A 20161-nucleotide genomic window follows, 5' to 3' on the forward strand; every position below is an offset into this window, starting at 1 on the left:
AAGTTCAAGATGTTTACTCTCTCTCAAGTCCTCCAGCCCCTTCAGCTTCAGGACTGGTTGGTGTCACTCGACCTCAAGGATGCTTACTTCCATGTGCCGATCCATCCCAAGCACAAGAAGTACCTGAGGTTCGCGGTTGGTGACTCGCACTTTCAGTTTCGGGTCCTGCCGTTCGGATTGATCTCCGCCCGAGGGTTTTCACCAAGCTCATGGTGGTGGTGGCAGCGCATCTCAGGCAAGGGGGGATTCACGTCTACCCCTACCTGGACGATTGGTTGATCAGGGGGAGCTCTCCCGAGCAAGTCCTGGATCATCTGTCCGTCACCTGCCACTCCCTTCACAGGCTGGGCTTCTCCCTCAATTTAAAGAAGTCCCATTTGACGCCAACACAGCGGCTCCAGTACATCGGAGCAGTGCTCGACACGTCCCTGGGGCAGTGTTTTCCTCCCCAGGTGAGGGCTCTTCACATTCAGCAGATGGTGCACAAGTTTCAGCATGCCCAGATGCTCCCAGGGTTCGAGTTCTTGAGGTTGCTCGGCCTCATGGCATCCTGCATTCTTCTGGTGCCAGAGGCTCGCCTGCGGATGAGATCTTTGCAGTGGGCACTCAAGACGCAATGGTCGCAGTCCTCCGGCAGGATGTCCGACCCGGTTCAGGTGCCGCCCTCGGTCGCCCGGGACCTCCTGTGGTGGGCCGTCGAAGGCAACTTGATGAAGGGGGCTCCATTTTGGCTTCCCTGGCCAGAGGTGACGATCGTGACGGATGCATCCCTCACGGGATGGGGAGCTCATGCCAATGGGCTGACAGTCAGCGGTCGTTGGTCTCCGTCGGAGTCCAGACTCCATATCAATCTGTTGGAGCTGAGGGCCGTCAGGCTAGCCCTGAAGGCTTTTCTGCCGACTGTGCGAGGAAAGAGTGTCCTGATCCTGACGGACAACACAGTGGCCATGCACTACCTCAACAAAAAGGGGGGGGCAGGGTCACTTCCTCTGTGCAGAAAGGCGATGCAGCTCGAGTTCTGGGCCATCCAGCAGGAAGTTTCGATCTCGGCAGTTCATCTGGCCGGAGACGAAAACGTGACGGCGGACGCTCTGAGCAGGCAGAGAGCGATCTCTCACGAGTGGGAGTTGGCTCAGGAGATTCTCCTGGAGATCTTCGCCATTTGGGGGACCCCTAAAGTGGATCTCTTCGCCTCCAGTGTCAACCGGGTTTTGCTTGCGGGAATTTCCTCCAAAAGGAGCCTTAGGAGACGCGTTTGTGGTGGAGTGGTCATTCCTGCTGCTGTACGCGTTTCCTCCAGTCCCCGTCATCCCGCAAGTGCTGCGGAGGTTACGGAAGTTCGGTTCCCGGTTGATCCTCATTGCTCCGGCGTGGGCTCGGAGGACGTGGTACCCGGACCTTCTCCACTTATCCATCTGCCCTCCACGTCGTCTTCCCTACCGAGACGATCTGCTCTCACGGGAGGGGGGGGTCAGGTTCTCCATCCAGAGGTCAGATCCCTCAACCTTCACGCTTGGCTTCTGAAAGGTTGAGGTATAAGGATTGGGACCTCCCTGAAGACGTGATGGAGGTGTTGCTTTCGGCCCGAAGGCCAGCAACAAAGTCTCTGTACCGTTGCCGTTGGCGTAAATTCTGCGACTGGTGCAGAGTTCAGAATGTGGATCCTTTTGCATGTGACAAACCCAGGGTTCTGTCCTTTTTACTTTCTTTGGCCCACAGGGGCTTGCAAGTGGGTACCATTAAAGGTTACCTGGCGGCGCTGTCCATCTTTAAGCGCTCGTCTGAAGAGTGTTCTTACTTTAAAATCCCTTTAATTTCGCAGTTTCTGAAAGGGCTCACTAATGTGTTCCCTCCGTCACCTTTCCTGGTGCCCGGTTGGGATTTAAACCTTGTTCTTAAGTTTCTTATGGGTGCTCCGTTTGAGCCTTTACATTCTTGCCCTTTGAGGCTGTTATCTCCGAAAACTGTGTTTTTAGTTGCGGTTACTTCCGCTCGCAGAGTGAGTGAGTTACAGGCACTTTCAGTTAAGCCACCCTTCACTGTATTTCACAAGGACAGGGTTGTCCTTAGAGTTCGTCCTTCTTTTCTTCCGAAGGTAGTGACGGAATTTCATTTTGCCCAGAAGGTTGTTCTTCCGGCATTCTATCCTCCTCCGCATCCTGGTAAGGAAGAGGAGAGGCTCCATAGGCTTGATCCTAGGAGAGCTTTAAGCTTTTATGTTTCACGCATGTCCCGGGTCAGAGTGGACGATCAACTCTTTATTGGTTACACTGGAAAGCGTTTTGGGCAAGCTGTGACGAAATAGACTTTGTCTCGCTGGATTATTTTGGCCATCTCGGAGTGTTACAGCTTGGCGGGTAAGGACCCACCGGCTGGCTTGTGGGCCCATTCTACCAGGGGTATGGCTGCATCTACTGCCCTGCAGAGGGGTGTTCCTATTCGCAACATCTGTGATGCAGCCACCTGGGCTTCAGTACATACATTTGTACGTCATTATTCCCTCGATTCCATCCGAGGACAGGATCTGGCCTTTGGCAAGGCGGTCCTTTGCTCTGCTATTTGATTGGCTAGTCTAAATTTTGATTCTAAATTCTTTCCCTCCTCCTTGCTCTGGTACTGCTTTGGGAGTCTGTCATAGATATGGAATACGTCGGAGGACCCAATCCCCTCGAAGAACAAGTCACTTTCTTACCTGGTAACGTTCTTTCGATGGGATGGTCCGACGACGTATTCCATATCTCTCACGCCCTGCCTTCCCCGCTGCAGAATTTCTTGTGCGATTGCAGCTTACGTTCCGCAAGGCTTTGTGTCTGACTGGCAGTTGACTAATGTGTCACGTTCTGGGGGAAAAAACTACAACTGAGGCTACGGGCGTCGTGCGTCCTACTTATCACATCGGATGAAGTCGGAGGAGGTCCTCGATGACGGCGCATCGTCATCGACGCAGGACCCAGACGCCGAAAAAAGGTTCCGAAGCAGCACAGCTGTGGTGATTACATGTCATAGATATGGAATACGTCGTCGGACCATCCCATCGAAAGAACGTTACCAGGTAAGAAAGTAACTTGTTCTTTGGCGGGCAAGGTCCCTCCGGAGGGCTTGCATTTTCATTCCACCAGAGGCATGGCTACGTCGACAGCCCTGCAAAGGGGTGTCCCGATTACCAACATATGTAATGCTGCAACGTGGTCTTCGATACACACGTTTACTAAGCATTATTCCCTGGATTGTGTAGTAAGAGAAGTGTATTAATGAAAGGAGGAGTAGGGATGAGCAAGCACTCATGGGAGGCCAGGAAGGAAGAGCCAATGGGTGCTAATGTGAGAGGCCACTACCCAACTGCTTGGCCAGAAGAGTCCCAAGGGTGGGGTACACAGCCTCCAGACAGTACACCCACAAGGGTAGTGCTGAACGGGGGGGCTGAAGAGGGGTAGGTACTGGTCTCAATAAGGTATAGTTCCTTTAACCTATAAAGTTAATGAGGCACCGTGCCACCAGTGTTGGTGGCAGTGGGATAAGTTAGCAGAGAAACGAGAAAAAGAAAGACGAAGACAGAAGCAGAGTTTTGAAAAGTTTCCAGAACTTAAGAAAGTCATGCTCAAAGTCTACAACAGTCACAAACACTGTTCCAAAGAAAGGCACCAGCTGAACAAAGAGATCTACCTCCCCTCTCTGTCTGGAGAAGCGTTTCACAAACAGACAGTTAAACTTAATCAATTAGAAGGCTCTAGCAGGAGAGTATTTAGGGACAAAAAGTTGGAAATAGCGTGGCCCCAGACCCCAGAAAACCTTGTGGATGATGCAGAGGGCCATCGATTTTATCCTTACAGCCACCAGAAGCCAGTGTAGAAATTGTAGGGCTGCTGGGATATGATCCCTAGCCTTCAGACCATGCATAACTCTTGCAGCCGTATTTTAGATAAGCTAAACGGTCCGTACAGAAGAAAGGGGAAGGTTGACGAAGAGGCTGTTAGAGTATTGCAGCCTACAGAAGACCAAGGCTCTCGAAACATTCACCTTGTAACAGAATGTAAAGAAACATAGAATTCCTCTAGAGGTGAAGCTCAAAATGGACCTTCAAAAGGTCCAACATGTGTGGAGTCAAGGAAAGAGAGCAGTTAGATAACCCCAAGGTTTTTGACCTCACAGAATGGTGAGGGTATAGAGCCCAAGGACAGCGACCAGAAAGTAGGAAGGAAACCGCCATCTTACTGGCATTCACACACAGATCGTCAGCCACACACCATGCCTAGATGGGGGTAGACAATCGGGGATCAGAGAGGCACATAAGAAAGTATTGGAGGAAAGTTCCAAGCAAAGTTGTATATCATCACCATAAAACTACAAATTAGGAGGGAAGGAGCAGATGAGGTGAGCCAGAAGGACGGCATATGCATTAAAGAGCCACACCGATAGCATAGAAACCTGTGAGGCGCTGCAGGTAGAAAGTGAGGTGGTGTACGACAAATGGCCCAGTTACAGCTGGAAAGGGCAGCTAGACAGGAAAGAGGTCAGCCAGTCCAGTGGCTGGTCTGTGATCCCAAAGGTATCATGGAGGCGTTCAATAAACATAGAATGGTTCACCGTGTCAAAGGCAGAGGACAGATCAATAAGCACTATCCTCAATTGTACTACAATACCATATACACTTCAATTAAATAATTACACCAAATTACAAATACAGTATACTCCCCTTATACTACCTATAATAACTATACACATATTACTATAGTTAATGTGGCCAGTGGCCAGATTCTTGGGGGCACGGCCAACCCAACCACCACAATACAATTAAACCATATAACAAGTATGTACAATATACCTTCGAATAACAAAACTCACCCAGACCCCTCACCCGCCCCTAATACCAATAACACAAAAATTCACAGTACACACCATCACCTACACAGCTCTCTTTCACCTATAGAACAAGCTCTATAGCAACTTTTGTCCACTCCCACATCCTTTCCAAGCCCTGTTTCATCCACAAAATAACTCCAAGTATATTTTCCAGACATCTTGTCCTCATGCCCCAATACGTAAATCAAAGTAGGCATTTGTCCTTGCCGAGAGCCAAGCCCACTGTCAATGCACTAAAGTTATATCACTTTTTTTATACTTACATTTAGACACTGGAAAAATAAAGCTCAAGACAAATCTGCAAAAGCATGCTTTCGGGTCCTTGCCGATACTCCTCGCGCAACTCCACTCCAACATTTCAAGCAGTATCCGCAAAAAGAATATTCTTTGCCATTCAAACCTGGGGCTTCGGCCATGCCACATGCCCCAGCAAGCAAATCAGAGTACACATTTGTCCTTGCTCGGCCCATATAGCAAGCACCAAAGTTACATCACTATTTTCTGTACTTCTATTTTAACACTTTGAAAAAATAAAATACAGGACAGATTTGCAAAACCATGCTTTGAGGTCCTTGCTGATGCTCTTTGCAAATGTTTGCTGCTATCGTAGCCAGCAGTTCAGGCTGTATCCGAAAGCAGATTTTGTTATCACATTGCACCTATCCCTATTTCAAAGAACTTTAACACATAGCCGGTCCATGGTGCCCATGCCCACTTTAACCCTGTTACCAGTCCCACATGGCAAGTAGCCAGATTATCCATCTCATTGCCTTTGCCCATAACTTAAACTATCTGGCCGTTTCCCATGTCCACAGGCTATACATCTGTCACCAAAGGTATATCACAATTTTTGTACCTACATTATGGCACTTTTCAAAAATGTGCTTTCAGTTCCTTGCCAATACTCCTGGCACGCGTTTGCTGCAAATCCATCCATGTTTTATTTTTTCATAAGTGTCAAAATGTCCATACATAAAATAGTCATTTAAGTTAGTCCCCACTGAACAAAATCCATTTACACTTTCCACAAACATTCAAGGTCGGGTCTACAATATTTCTGAAAACCTTTGTGCAGATTCGTCAAACGACAACAAGGTTATAAGCCATCTGAAAATGTTCAAACCCCCCACCCGCCCTCTAATTTTGGCCCCTCTTGACAAAATCCCACCGAATTTTACAAAACATTAAAATACGGGTCTAAAATCTTTTTGCCAACGTTTGTGCAGATTCGTCAAACTGCACCAAATTTCTAAGCTTTTCAAATATTGTGGGACCCCCACTCTAATTTCGCTCCCTTTTGGCGAAACAACACCAGACTTTACAGAACCATTCAGGGTCAGGTCCAAAATGATGTTGCAGAATTTCATTTATTTTCATTGAGTGGTGCCAAAGTTACAAGCCATCCGAAAAATGCTTTTTACCAACCCTGCAATGCAGAAATATGTATAGATCCCCTAAACATTTGAGATGTCTGTGGACATCGCAGGGCTACCCCAAACAGCCGAGCTGTTTGCAGACTTCGGACAGAGCACAACACCTGTTTTTTGGCTTTTCATAGCCGTATCCCATCCCATCCTCATCACCCCTCAACTCCCCAGAGATTGTTTCATTTGTGCAATGTTGTGCTTTTTAATATGTTTTTACCACGCTATCTGCGGACACCAGCATCTTTCCGTGAATCCAACATGGCGGCCGTTTCCGAAAATATGACACACCTCATGTTTTTACCGACAAATCAGCGGGCACATTGGATGTCCGCAGACTTAACGTGGCTTCCTGAGCCAATCAGAGGCCCGTCTGCGGACCGGACAGGGAAGTGAGTCCGCGGATGAACCCAGATATTGTAAATTTTTTTAGACCTACTTTTGGGGCGTTTAAAAAAACGACGACTGGACGGATTTACACCAAATTTACAAAAGCACGCTTTCGGGACCAAGCCGCCGCTCCTGCCGCGAATTTGGTGAACATTCATCCAGCGGTTTGGGCTGTAGGCGTGAGCAATAATTTTTTCAATTGTGTCTATGAGAAAACCACACATTTTGGGACCCCCTATAACTTTGCCCCCCCATCAATGCACCCCTCAATAAAACCTAACCAAACTTTGCAGAATCAATCTGATGGGGCCATTTACTTATTTTGCAAAGTTTCGTGAGGATCCAGGGGGGTGAAGTTATAAGCTGCCCAAAAAGTGCTCTTCCTATGGATTGAGCATCTTAACCATAACTACAGAGCCGTTACTGCAGGCCCTGTAATATATATATGCAGTAACGGTGTAATATAACTACGCCAGAAATGCATGGCTTGTTATTGCTACTGATACCTTGCGGGATGTTAGACATGTGCATACAGAATCAAGCCTTCATTAAACACGATAAATGCTCATTCTTGGTTTTAAATCACTGGAACACAGGTTCGGGCACTGTGAGAAACCAGAAGGTGTCTCACCCACTAGTCCCCGGTATCTGTCACCCAGGTGCCCAGGACACAGCCATTGCTTTTGGATCCAGTTCCTGGGGGTGGACCAGTGCGGGAGGATCACCTGGGTGAGTGGTCCTAGGGGGTTGGGAGTGGGACACCAGATGGTTAGACGATGTATCCCCTTCACCCCATCCTACCAGGTAGGATATTTAGGAACTTTACCCCCCGGGCCCCTGTTTACAACACAAACACTTTCTCACGGACAGCCCGCTATGAAAGAAAACAGACTAAAACCCGAGCAGTATACCTGACGTGTCCCAAAACAATGATCAGGTGAGATCAGGCAATTACTGATCATCACACACACCTGACTTCCATTACACTTCCCCACACAGATAAAAGGTGGAGCACAAGAGCACACTCTGAGCGAGGCAAAACAAATGAGGAAACAGCAGTTTCCAGACAGCAGCTTTCCAGAGACCTCGAGAATAGAAACTGTATGACCAGGAAACCAGGCTGAAGAAACCTGCATTGTGTGTCAGAGATACCCGGGATCCTCCCGCGTCAATAATCAAGGCAGGTAGAATCACCAACCGCCGTGGTACCCTCCTTGGCTCCAAGCACAAAGCAGCTTCAGTGAAATCAACACAGCCGGTAAATTGGTGAGACCGATAAGACAGCCCTGTGTTGAAGCCAAGGTTGCAAGCAGCAACATTGCATGGCGAGCGCTGGAGCGAATAGTGTTAAAACGTGTGTGATAAGAGACGCAAGTGAAGTATGAGTGATTGGACTTTAAAGCAAGTGACAATACCGTTGATAGAGTGATCCGGCACCGCATGGATGCCCAATCAAAGGTCTCTGTAAGGTATCCAGCTGAGAAGTGACAAAAGTAAATACATTTGGTCTGAGCCCGGCAGTGGGAGACCAATTGAAGGTTTTGTCTTTAAAGTCGGTCTGATCCCAGCGGAGGGAGACCCAGGGTGAACAGCAAATCACCTGTGAAGTTGTATAAGTGAAAATCCTGAGAAGAAAGGAACTTTAATGTTTTGGCGTGTTGCATCAGAAGGATTGGCAAAAGGTTTATTAGTATAGCCCCTTTTATTGTGACACCCTCGACTAGGACTGCATTATTATTTGATGGTCATAGCTTGCTCCCATCTTTAGATTAAGGATTACATAGGTGTTTTTCAAACCCAATAAACACCCTTGAACTGTGATCACTTGTGTCTGTTTTACTGTTTGATACCATGCCTTCCTTACAGCACATACACATTACTGCTCTACAAAATGTGTGCTTATATGGTTCCATACTGTTGAAGTGCTTTAATATTACATTTTAAGGATGCTATCTTTTTATAGCGATCAAGGTACAGCATTCTTGTATTATGTCCAGTGTTTTTAGCTGCATATTTAAGTATGCAGTTACAAATAAATAAATTATGCTCTATGGCTTGACGTGACTTTTTCTACATGATATGACGAGGTTCCACTCTATGTAGGTGTTTTACCTTTTTTTTGCAACCGTATTAAGACGTTGGACCCATCATTGCTCACATTTTCTTAGTGCAATGTCACGTCTCTGCCTCTTAGTAACGGTGGCACTGTCTGGATCACAAACCAGCCAAAATCCTTATAAATGTGTTTCTTTGCCACAAAATGCTCGGCCATAGGTTTATCTTGGACCTGACTTTTTAAGCATGATCGATGCTCACAGATCCTTTGGTGTGCCTCTCTTTTCGTTTTTCCAATATATAGGAGATTACATGCACATTTGATCCCATATACAGCCCATGTGTTTGTACAATTTGTAAATTCCTGACTTTGGTGCTCGTATGTATGAACGAGCATCTGCTCCAGATTCAGAATTATTTTTAAAGCAAATTGCGGTTTAATTGGTTTAACATCAGGAGTCTGCACAATTTTCAAATGTTTTAAGATTACCTTCTTAAGTGCATTGCTAATAGGACTGTATGCGGTTACCCAGGTTATGCGTTCCTGTTGTTCTCTGTGTTTCGTCAAACGCATCTCTATTGCTGTGTTCTTGGTCCTTTTCTTAGCCATTTTCACAGCTTCATGGGGATATCCTCGTTGTTTAAGTCTGTTTTCCAGAATGTCGGAACGCTTTTTGAATTCCTCCAGTTTGGTGCAGTTTCTTCTGATACGCAGAAATTGCCTGTACGGCAGGTTCGTTTTCATACTTAAAGGATGATAACTATTAAAGTGTAACAGAGTATTTTTTGTCTGTGGCTTTTCGATAGAGTGCTGGTCAGTTTTCATTACAACCAGATCTAATAAGGGTAAAGAAGTCAGCACATGTGTCATGGTAAATTTAAGGAATGGGTGGCATTCATTAAGCCACTGCCAGAAGTTGTTCAACCTGCTATGGTTCCTCTCCAAATCATGATGACATCGTCAGTGTAGCGTTGCCATGTTTTTATCTGGACAAAAAATGGGTTGGAGTTATACACAAACTGGTCTCAGGAAGGGGGCAAAATGGCAAAGGTATTTCAGGTGTGTATGGCAAGAGATTGAATATTCTATTCCATGAGAAAATAATGTTGGCTGAACTGGCTCAATCTCGCATCTTTGAAAGCATTCTGAGAGCAGGCGAGCAAGAAAAGAGTGGAGGTGAGTAGATATTTGCTCCTTTGAGATTTGAGGAAAGGGGTCTTCCGATTCGACCCAGTTTTCAGCAAACTGTGCCTGGGCTGCCAAAAAGTAGAGCCCCATGTTGGCAGCAGCCACACCGCACTGAGAAGAGGGGTATAGTCTGCATGTCACACTCGAACCTGGGCAAAGGGGGATGACTTACTAGATGAATCTGAAGGGAATGTAATTTAGTAAAGAATACTTGCCCCAGTGAAACTGATATTTTGGATAAGAGGCATACTATTTTGGGGAGAACTGCATCTTGGCTCATATTTTTCTATAGGCAAAAGGTGGTAGTGCCTATAGGGCATGGTTCACTCCAAGAGTTTGGCTGCAATGGCACAAACTCAAATATCAAGATATGTCACCCATTCTGCCGCCCATCTATTAATTTTATTTTAATTTTTTTTCTCTTTATTATTTTGTATCAACAACAAACAAATACAGCATTCCCAAACTATTTGGGATAGTGACAGTACAATACAATATTCCAGCAATTCGCATACACTTTCATACATTGTCGGGGTCAGAATTTGAGCTATTCGAAGATGTCTGTGGCCTTGAGAGTAAGTAATGTTTGTATGGGTCCCATATGTCTCTGGGTCTCAAACATACAGGTGTCAGGTTTCTGGAGTATGATTCCCTAACCTGACAGTACATTATATCTTTAGCGGGGGCTCCTTATTCGGAACTCCACTGATCACAATTACGCAAGGGAGAGGTAAGGTTAAGACTTTAAGCCTGTTAAACCCAGTGCAACTATGGGAGTAGAAACAGTTATGTAAACTCATTCCGACTACTTCAGAAACAACCCATGGGGTTTCTGAATCTGCTGAGTGTGCTGACTTTGAGAGTTGGTTCTGTCGAGCTGTGTCTAGGAGCCCGTTGGTGCACAAGTCTCTTCATGCATGGCTATTGGGTCCCATTATTTGGCGGTTCTGTGCTCTGGCGAGACAGGGGCCTGGACAGCTGGACTCCTGGCACTGCGAGGAGACCACCACGATTCTGATCACCTTGTGGGACACCCAGGACTCAGTGAAGGCGGCCTGCAGTGATGAACACCACGATCAGGCGACAGAAGGTAACCCTTGTGGCAGAGACAAAGAAGCTGATCCAGCAAGGCCCTTCTTTGTGCTACAGAGCTGTAACTCCAGGGGGAAGGCCTATTGTCTCACAAGCTGAGAGACTGTGGAGTCCGAACTCAGGGTGGTGACCGATGCAGTGAAGAAGACCAGGCGAAAGCTGCTTAGTCCACAGTTTCAAAGTGTGTGCTGAAAGTGTGATTTATGAGAAAATCAGTGCAGAGAACACCCTTGTCCACATTACTGAAAGTATGTCAAGTGTCATGTAACCTTTACTATATTGTTGCTACTACAACTATAATGTGTGTATGTTTGGTGTGTTTTATTAGCACACATGAGCGCTACAAGCAAGCAGATAGAAACTCGACAGTCAGTAGACCTACTTTTCTTTAGTTTCCACTACGAATGGTTGCTGGGTTGTGCCACATTATGAAACATAATGCCCCTGCACTCATTTGCAAATAATGGTGTGTTCATACTTGTTAGAATGTACATGTCAACTTTTTCAGAATTTGCAGGACCATGTAGCTTAGAACTATGAACAACTGAGTAACCTCTAGAAGATACATGTTGTATTCAACATCTATGTACACAAATGAGAATGCCACTGAAAGATGATTGATCGGTTTATCTTGTGTTTAAGTGCCTTTCTGTAACCAAATGCCACTTATTGCCTCTACAGCTTCTTGATTTCCAGTGGAAACTGGGAATGGCAGTGAGCTCCGACACCTGCAGGTCTCTTAATTATCCGTATGTGGCAGTTGCGTTAAAAGTGGCAGATTGTTCTGGACAGGTCACAACACAATGTTTTGAAATGACCATTCCACAATTCCAGGTTTGGACATGTAATGCATGGTATTCTTTTCATTTGCCAAGGATATTCTTTTATTTTCCTGTAATTTTTAAGTCAGAAGATCGATGTACAGTACAAAAGTTGGTACATACATATGTAATCGGTGTATTTAATGCCAACCAATTTGTTGCAATATTATGGCAGAATCTGAATGCATTGTTTCTGTTTTAAGGATATGTTTATAACAAACAAACGTTTTAGCTTTAATTGAAAGATTTAGTTTCAAATTGATGCATTTGGGCACTTGTATGTCCCGTTCTCTTTCCTTCAGGCTCATGGGATTCCTAATACCATTAAGACATTAAGTCAGAGGACAGCATTAAAATGGTTAAATATATTTAGATATTAAGATTAAGTTATAAAGGTATTTAATTCCAGAACTTACCCATGCCACTCTTCCTACACAACCACTTGCGTAAATACATCAGTCCCTCCTTAGGACGCAAACTTATTTTGCTTGACAAGAAGGTTGCCTATTTGATAACACTACTTTAACGACCTGACTGCTATAGTCTGCAGCAAAGGATTTCCTGCCCTCATGCTTCCTTCTGCAGGTCCCCTGGATCCTGAACATAGCTCAGGTCATCATCAGTTTCAGGCAGTACTATAACTACCATTGGCAGTTCTCTTCAGCCGGCCCGCCGCATTACTTGTGCATTACTCCTCTCTCCTGGAGTGATCATTCCCTCATTCCCTCCTCTCATCTCTCCCTCTCTTCCCCCAAGCCAAGCCTACCCCAACACTACCACCTACCTTCTTGGACATCCGGCCCATGAAGCGTATGTCAGTTGAGGCGGCTTTCGCCGCCACATTCTCTCCCTCCCCTCCACCTCTGGCTGTCTCACATCCTGACACAGCCCTGTCTCTGCTCTACTCTTCAATTTCTGATGCTCTTGATGCTCTAGCCCCTGTCATGAGGATCCGTTTGAAGTCCAAAGCCAAGTGCAATTCCTGGTATGACTCTGACCTAGCTACACTTACACATAAGTGTCTGGGGCCTGAGAGGAAATGGAGGGCTTCTTGTTCATCCTCTGACAAACTGGCCTCTCACCTGCTCCAAAGGCAATACCGAGACTCTGTCCTCACCTGGAAGAGAGTCCACATTCAAGCCTGTGTCTCTGCGGCATCTAACAACTCGGCCGAACTCTTTAAAATCTGCAAGGAGCTGGCCAACCCTGCTGCAGTCTCTACCCCTCCTGTTGCCTCCCTGACTCTTTGCAATGCCTTTTCCTCTCACTTTATCTCAAAAACCCAGGACATCTTGACCACCCTCTCCACTCCTCCCCCTCCTCTCCGCTCTCCGTCTGTGCTTGCTGACCCTCCTTCAGCCACTCCCTCACCCTCCTTCTCGTCCTTTCCTCTTTTCTCCCCTGATGATGTCGCTAGACAAGTCCGATCTATGAACACCTCGTCAAAACAGGTTCATCCCTGTTCTCTAAAACCATCAAGGACCACATTGACACCCTCGCTCCAGCCTTTGCTGATTTCTGAAACCACTCCTTTGCCTTAGGATCCTTCCCCTACCCTCTGAAGCACTCCCCTGTGCATCCTCTTCTCAAGAAACCCACAGCTGATCCTTCTTGTCCGGCTACTATCGCCCAATTTCCTTTACTCCCTTTCTGGGCAAACTCCTGGAAAAGCTGACCATCTCTCAGCTTAACCTTCAGTCCAATTCAGTTGGCTGTCTCCATGACCATCAGTCTGGCTTCAGAGCTACCAGAAGCACAGAAACTGCTCTCCTGAACATCCGTGAAGATCTGCTCTCCAACCTTGACTCTAGCATACCCACTGTCCTCATCTTACTCGATCTCTCTTCTGCCTTTCGACCCGGTCAACCATACCATCCTGCTCAACCGTCTCCGTGATAACCTGGGTATCACTGGTCAGGCTCTGGCCTGGCTGGCCTCATTCCTCTCTGATTGACCCTCCCAGGTCCATCTTGGGTCCTTGCTATCATCTATCTTCCTCTCTACCCGTGGTGTTCCCCAAGGGTCTAACCTCTCGCCCTCGCTTTTCAACCAATACCTGGCAACTCTCGCCCACTGCATTGCCATTTTCTGCTTAAATTTCCAGAGTTACGCTTACGACACAACTCATTTTCAGGCTACCCTGAGCCACATCCTCTCTCTCTCTCATCTCCGATTGCCAAACTGCCATTCAAGATTGGTGTGCCGCCAATGATCTTTGCCTGAATGACAGGAGATCCTCCTCATCGGCACACCTTCACCATCCTTTCCCCTCACTCTCTCGCCGGCCTCCCTTGGCCCTCTTCCTACCCCCACCTGCGAGGCTAAGAACCTCTGGGTCATCTTTGACTCCACACTTTCCTTCTCCGCCCACACCTCTGATGTCTCTAAAACGTCAAACTTCCTACTGCACCTCCTCAGAGTTACTCTTCCTTTCCTCTCCTTCCCCAGAAGTTCACTGTCTCCCAAGCTCTGGTTCTCTGTAGGTTGGACTATTGTAACAGCCTCTTTCTAAATCTACCTGCCTCTACACTCCGCCCTCTGCAACCAATCCAGAACAGGACTGCAAGACTTGTCCTTGGCCTCAAGCCCTGGGGTTGTATCTCTCCAGCTCTGAAATCTCTCAATTGGCTCCCAGTGGATGCAAGAATTAAATTCAAAACACTCTTCGTTGTCCACAAGGCTTTCTGGGGCCTGGGTCCAAAATACCTTCAGCTATCCCTCTGCAAATACCCCCTCTCGAGCTCTTCGCTCCTCTACCTCCCTCAGGGTCAGTCGTTTTTCAAAGAAACAAGCTGGGGGTAGATCTGTCGTCGGGTGGGGCCTCCCTCTGGAACAGCCTCCCTGCTACTCTAAAACTTGAGGAGAACCATCTCTGGTTCCGGAAGCACCTCAAGACCTTCCTCTTGGCTTCTGTCTTCGCTCCCCCTCTCCCCTGCTGATCTGTTCTCTTGTGGCACCGTGCACCTGGCCACCCTCTGTCCTCCGGGGCCAGGTACCTGCTCACCCTGCCACCCTCCCGCACTGCATCCGGGCAACCACTTGCACTGGGGTCTATATCTGTACCCATAGAGCCCCCCCTTTTTCTTCCTGCACTTATCATACCTACCCTGTCTGCTGCCTTAAACCCAGCACTTGCTGGCTGCACTACCACTGTTTGTTTCCTTTATTATTTATTTATTATTATTCATCTGTTTCTCCTTTGCTCCGCACTTTCCACTTCTGCCCCCTTCCATGCACTTGTCCCCTCCCCTTCTCCCATGCACTTGCGCGTTCTCATTGTCACTTGGCCTAGTAAGGTCGTTTTGTTCTTCCCTGTTCCCCTCCCTTGCCATGTCATGCTCTGAAAAACCTGTGTACGAGTGCGATAGAAATAAAATCTCAATATCAATCAATATCAATATGAGTGCTAGGACTGGTGTTAAGATGGATTTTCAGCCTAAGCCACATGGACAGGTTCTCAGAGGCCGGCCTATCCTGGTCAACAGGGAAAGACACTAATGATTAGCTGAACTCGATGAAGGTAGTATGAATGAGCAGTAAGGCTTGGATGTGCGAGAGTGGTGAAGGGTTAAAGTAAGCATACTCTGAGCACTCTTACTATCACAAGTTGACAGAATGCATACAAATATAATTATTTATTTATGTCTTGAACAGCTCTTATCAGTTAAAAACCACAACAAAGTAGTCTAACAAGTGTTGGCAAGCCAGCAGGCACTTTGTAAGTGTTCTAGATTTGAAGAACAATAGAAGTTAACTTCTTAGGTGATCCTCTCCCAATCCCACCACCTTTGTGGAAACCCAGCAGAGTATTTTTGATCAGCACCCCACTACGCCCATTAATCTCTACGGAAATAGGAGCAGGTAGTAAGAGGTATGCTAATTCACCCCATGTGCTATGCTTCACTCAGGCACGACTTCAGAGGCCCTTGAAATCGCTGGGCCCCTGTGCTTTGAGTCTTGGTTCTGTTGGAGGCGATGTGGAGAATCCGATGGGATTCCCCCCAGGAACCTGCTCTGGGACCTTTCTCATGTGGCAATGGGAAGGCACTCTCTGATCCCGACCCTGGGGGTGGTATAATGTGGGAGGATCACCTGGGTGGTGGGGGGGTTAGAATCAGACAAGGAAGACTGGGAGGAATCCCTTTTTAACTGTCCACGTAATCCTGCCCTTCTGGTGGCCTTTTGACAACCTAAAGTAGTAAGAATACTGGAATTCCCTAAAAAAGAACTACATGTCCCAGAATCCCTCGGGGACTGTGACGATGAAGAGGGCTGAGGAGGCATGTAGAGGTGAAGGACAGACAGGCAGGCCTAACAGCCTAATGGCAAGTTCAGGCAATTAATTCGTAAGGGCCTGCACCTAAAGCCAATTGCCCCACCTGAGAGGCATAAAAGGCTGCAGCAGGAAGGGTCAGTAGAAAGCAGCTGCAGCAGCAGCTGGAAGGTCAGCAGCAGAAGAAGAAGCAGAGTGCGAGGCTGGCAGTTCACTAGGAAGTGTGACCACAGAAGGGACTCCAGAGCGAAGGAAGGTCAGATTTCACCTGCAGGCTCTGAGTTGGTCCTATGCTCACAAACCCTGTTTGGCTGTGGCTGCATTGTAAGAGACTGGAATAAACTGGCAGTGTTTCCAGGTGTGCTAACTGCTGTGCATGCAGAGCTGAAGCTGTGTGTTTTCCTGAGACCTGTGTGCAGAAGCAAGCTGAGGGAAGCTGGAGATAAGGCGACTCTCCCATATTGAGGCCGGATCGGAGACACCCGTACTGTGGAGGGGTGTGGGTCCCAAGAGAGCCTGTAGCAGCATTAGCAGAAGTCAGAAGGTCAGGAAGTGGAAGCAGCGTGGAACCGTTGTCATTTCAGAGCCGGTGAGTGATGCTCCTTACTCCAAATCACTTAAAATACCTTGCTGGTAACTGTAACCAGCATAGTTTACACTTGCATAGAAGTTAAAGCGAGTGAAGACGTTAGCAGATGTGGGAAGTCTTGTTTAACAAAGGGAATCCGAGCACTTGCTTGTTCAGTGCTAACCAAAGCGTAAGAAGAAATCCTTCCTTTCCCTTTTTTGCATAACAAGCAACAGTAATCCAGAGAGGTCTCCTATTAAGTTGGAGAACGTTATCTGTAATAGTTTAACAAGCCATAGTCGACTTTCCCAAAGTGTTACAAGGATGTTCTTCATCAAAGAAAGGTTGCACATAATATATTATGTTTCCTCGTACATATTAAAGCTCTGCCTGAATCAAAAGTGAACACAAGTTTATAAGTTGAAGTTCTACATCAAAAGGTGATTGCATATACCCAAATCTGTTTCTGAAGGGAAACCTGAATCTTGTAACATTCAGAACAAACTTTTTAACAATTGCTGAAGTTGTCGAAGTCACAGAAAGAACAAGCATTACCCAAGCCAGTCGACTGACCCATCCTAAGTTTACACCAGCCCAATTAAGAACTGAACACAGTGGTTTTGAAGTTGTTGAAGCTGTTGTAAACCCAGGGCCCTCTGATACAAGGTTGACAAGGTTGTTCAAGGCTGGAACAGTGCCAGTGCAGTTTTCGGGTAACTACTTCAAACAAAAAGGTGTATCACAAGCTGGTGAAGGGAGCTGAGTGCTTGTCAAAGGAATTAATCAAGAATCTGTGAAGCTGAGACTGTGCAGTAGAGAGGGAGAAGCAGTCCAAGAGCTCAGACAGACTTTTTTTGGTAGTTGCAAGACTGAAAGGAAAGGCAAAGAGGCAGCCCTTTCTTATAATAGAGAGAAGAGTGCCTTGCCAGCCTGTAGAGGTCGAAGAGTCTTGTATAAAGTTGCCTAGCACATTTTTAAAGCAAGTTGCAGCGGAAGTCGTAGAATTATGGTTGTCTATAATTTTGTCAGAACATTTTCAGTTGAATGTAGTTGAAGCAGTAGTAGACCGTGAGCCAGAGGAGCCTGCTTTCACAGTGCCATTTGTAGAAGGGAGATGCTCTGGAAAAGCAATCCCCCTTAAGAGGCATCCTGACAAATTGTATTCACAAAGCTGCAGAGGTTACAAAAGGATTGTCATTCAAGTTGAAGTGGTACTTTTGTTTTGCTTTTTATCCATTCTAGTTTGGAGGAAGGCTGTCCAGGATTGCCATGGGTACTGTGTTCTTTGTGGAACATGGAAAGGGGATGTTTTCAGCAACCGAAGAAGGAACCAGTGGATTTTTGTTTGCGTGAACCTTTGTTTCTTCGGAACTTTTTACTAATTAATTTAAAACTTAATTTTTCCCTGGAAGAAATTGACTTTGTACATTCCTGGGGGAACGAGATCTACCCAGGACAAGTAGACGTAATTCTTGACACTGGTAATTTGGTAATCTTTTATTTATGTTGTTTATAATTTGCTTTGATAGTTCATTTATTTAGAGTGAGGGCCAGTTTTCTGTATGCTGGGAGGTTTTCCCTTAGATCCTAGACTAGGTTAGGGAACTCCCTGGCAGTGTAGGCTTAGTTAGGTTTTCTTTGCAATGTCTGTTTATAATAAAATGTCAAATACTGAGAAAACTACAATCAGTTGTCTGCCTTGCATTACTGACCCCTCACAGGGACCTAGTGGTTGCTGGTGCAGGGGCCACTTTAGGCATCAGTATTTTGATCTGGCTATTCGGCAGTTCTGCAAACTGCCAACAGGGTTCCTGGCACTGGACAGTTGGACGAATCTGACATGTTGAAGAAAGAAACACCACATTGACGATGACTTCAAAGGACCCCCAGGACACGATGCATGCATAAACTGCAATGGCCACCTCGATCAAACGGCGGCACCCTCGCAACCTAGTGGTGGAAACAAAGACGCTGGTCCTGCAAGGCCCCTCTTTGTGTTGGAGAGCTGTATCTGTAGAGAGATGCCTCTTGTTTAACAGTCTACGGGAGCCCAAGTCCAAATTCGGGATGACAACCGATTCAGTAAGGTTGCCCACAAGGAAACTGGTGAGCCCACAGGATGGTTTCCCAGGACACTTCCAAAGACTTCCAAATGCAGGATCCTCATCCGTGGGTCACGACTGATTGTTCCCACTGGTCCTAGGTATAAAGCACCGATGAAGGCTTTCTGGAGATCAGCAAAGGAGCAGGACTAGACAATGCTGGTTGGCTCCAACAATGAGTTCCAGGTCTTCAGCAAGATGACCTTCTTCGAAGTGGCCTTGGCTCGATTTGTAGAATGGCTGACAAAAATAATTCTAGTTAGACAGGTAACTGCTTTAAACCAGAGTAGCTCCGACGAAGAGCGAGAAACACTGGGGAACTACCACGTGAAAGCAAAGGAAATCCGAACATACTGGAACAGAGAGTTAGGTGGTGGCATGACCACAGAGCAATCGTGGTGGCCCGCCTATTGGTGCAACAACGCTGGTACCACCATTGGGAAGGAACTCCCGACCTGAGTCACAGTACCAGCGCTATCCAGAAGGCAAGAGCGGGATGCTGAGGAGAGGGACGCGGTCGAAAGTAAGTTGCAGTGCTACGAAGAAACCAAGAAAGAGCCCAACGTCCTAGATGTACTAATGCTGTTACCCCTGAAAACAGAAGCTAATACGCGAACGAGAATACCAGAAGGTCAAGAGGGACTCAGAAGTTAAACGAGACTCGTCCCAGTACTAATGCAAAAAGAAGTGGAAATAATCTGATAAACCAGAACTGTGTTAATGAGTTCAGGAGAAACCCGAAAAACCACTTAGTGGGGGGAGAAAAAAAGTTGGAAACTTGTTAGGCTGGGAAAAAGGAAAGATCAACCCATATCCCGACGATAAGAAAGAGAGCATGCTAGAGAAAGACATTTGGGGGAAAAGACCCGTAAACTCAGAAAGATAAACCTCATACATGAAATGGCACTCTGGGAAGAGGTGGATTATAATGAGAAGTTGAACAACGGGAATATTTGAGAGGAGAGCAATATGTTACCACTTTTGCGGTGTGAGAAACTTCCCTTCCAGGAACAGGTTACCCAAAGCCCTACACCCCTTCCGCTGCCAGTATGTAATAAGTGATGTATCCTATGTAGGAGGAAGGCCAGGGAACCTCCACAATTGAAGCCACTTATAGTATGGGTGTGCCACCCCTATTTACGCGTAAATAGACCGCCATGCAGTCACTGTAGTGAGAACTGCATCGTATGGGCAATCGTCTGTATACTTTGCATCGAGTATTAATGTCCTGGTGTCCGATTTGCCTGCCACTAACCTCTCCAGTTTAACATGAGGCTGGGCATGCCCATTCCAATATGTGGCGAACTGTGCTTGGGCCACAAGCCAGTACATTTCAAAATGTGGTGCTACAAAGCCACCCCTATCATATGGTAACATAATTTCTTCT

At 46.6% G+C, this 20161-nt stretch overlaps 1 protein-coding gene across 1 annotated transcript in view; it reads left to right on the plus strand.

Annotated features, from left to right (window-relative positions):
- Nucleotides 1–20161, plus strand: part of COMMD6 (COMM domain containing 6) — a 351187-nt gene that overhangs the window by 311251 nt on the left and 19775 nt on the right. The window contains exon 6 of the mRNA XM_069639380.1: nt 11692–11844. Coding sequence (XP_069495481.1) covers nt 11692–11844 — 153 coding nt within the window. The remainder of the gene's footprint in view (nt 1–11691; nt 11845–20161) is intronic.

Source organism: Ambystoma mexicanum, chromosome 7q, assembly GCF_040938575.1.
Source record: "Ambystoma mexicanum isolate Mex_15411 chromosome 7q, UKY_AmexF1_1, whole genome shotgun sequence".
Taxonomy (NCBI): domain Eukaryota; kingdom Metazoa; phylum Chordata; class Amphibia; order Caudata; family Ambystomatidae; genus Ambystoma; species Ambystoma mexicanum.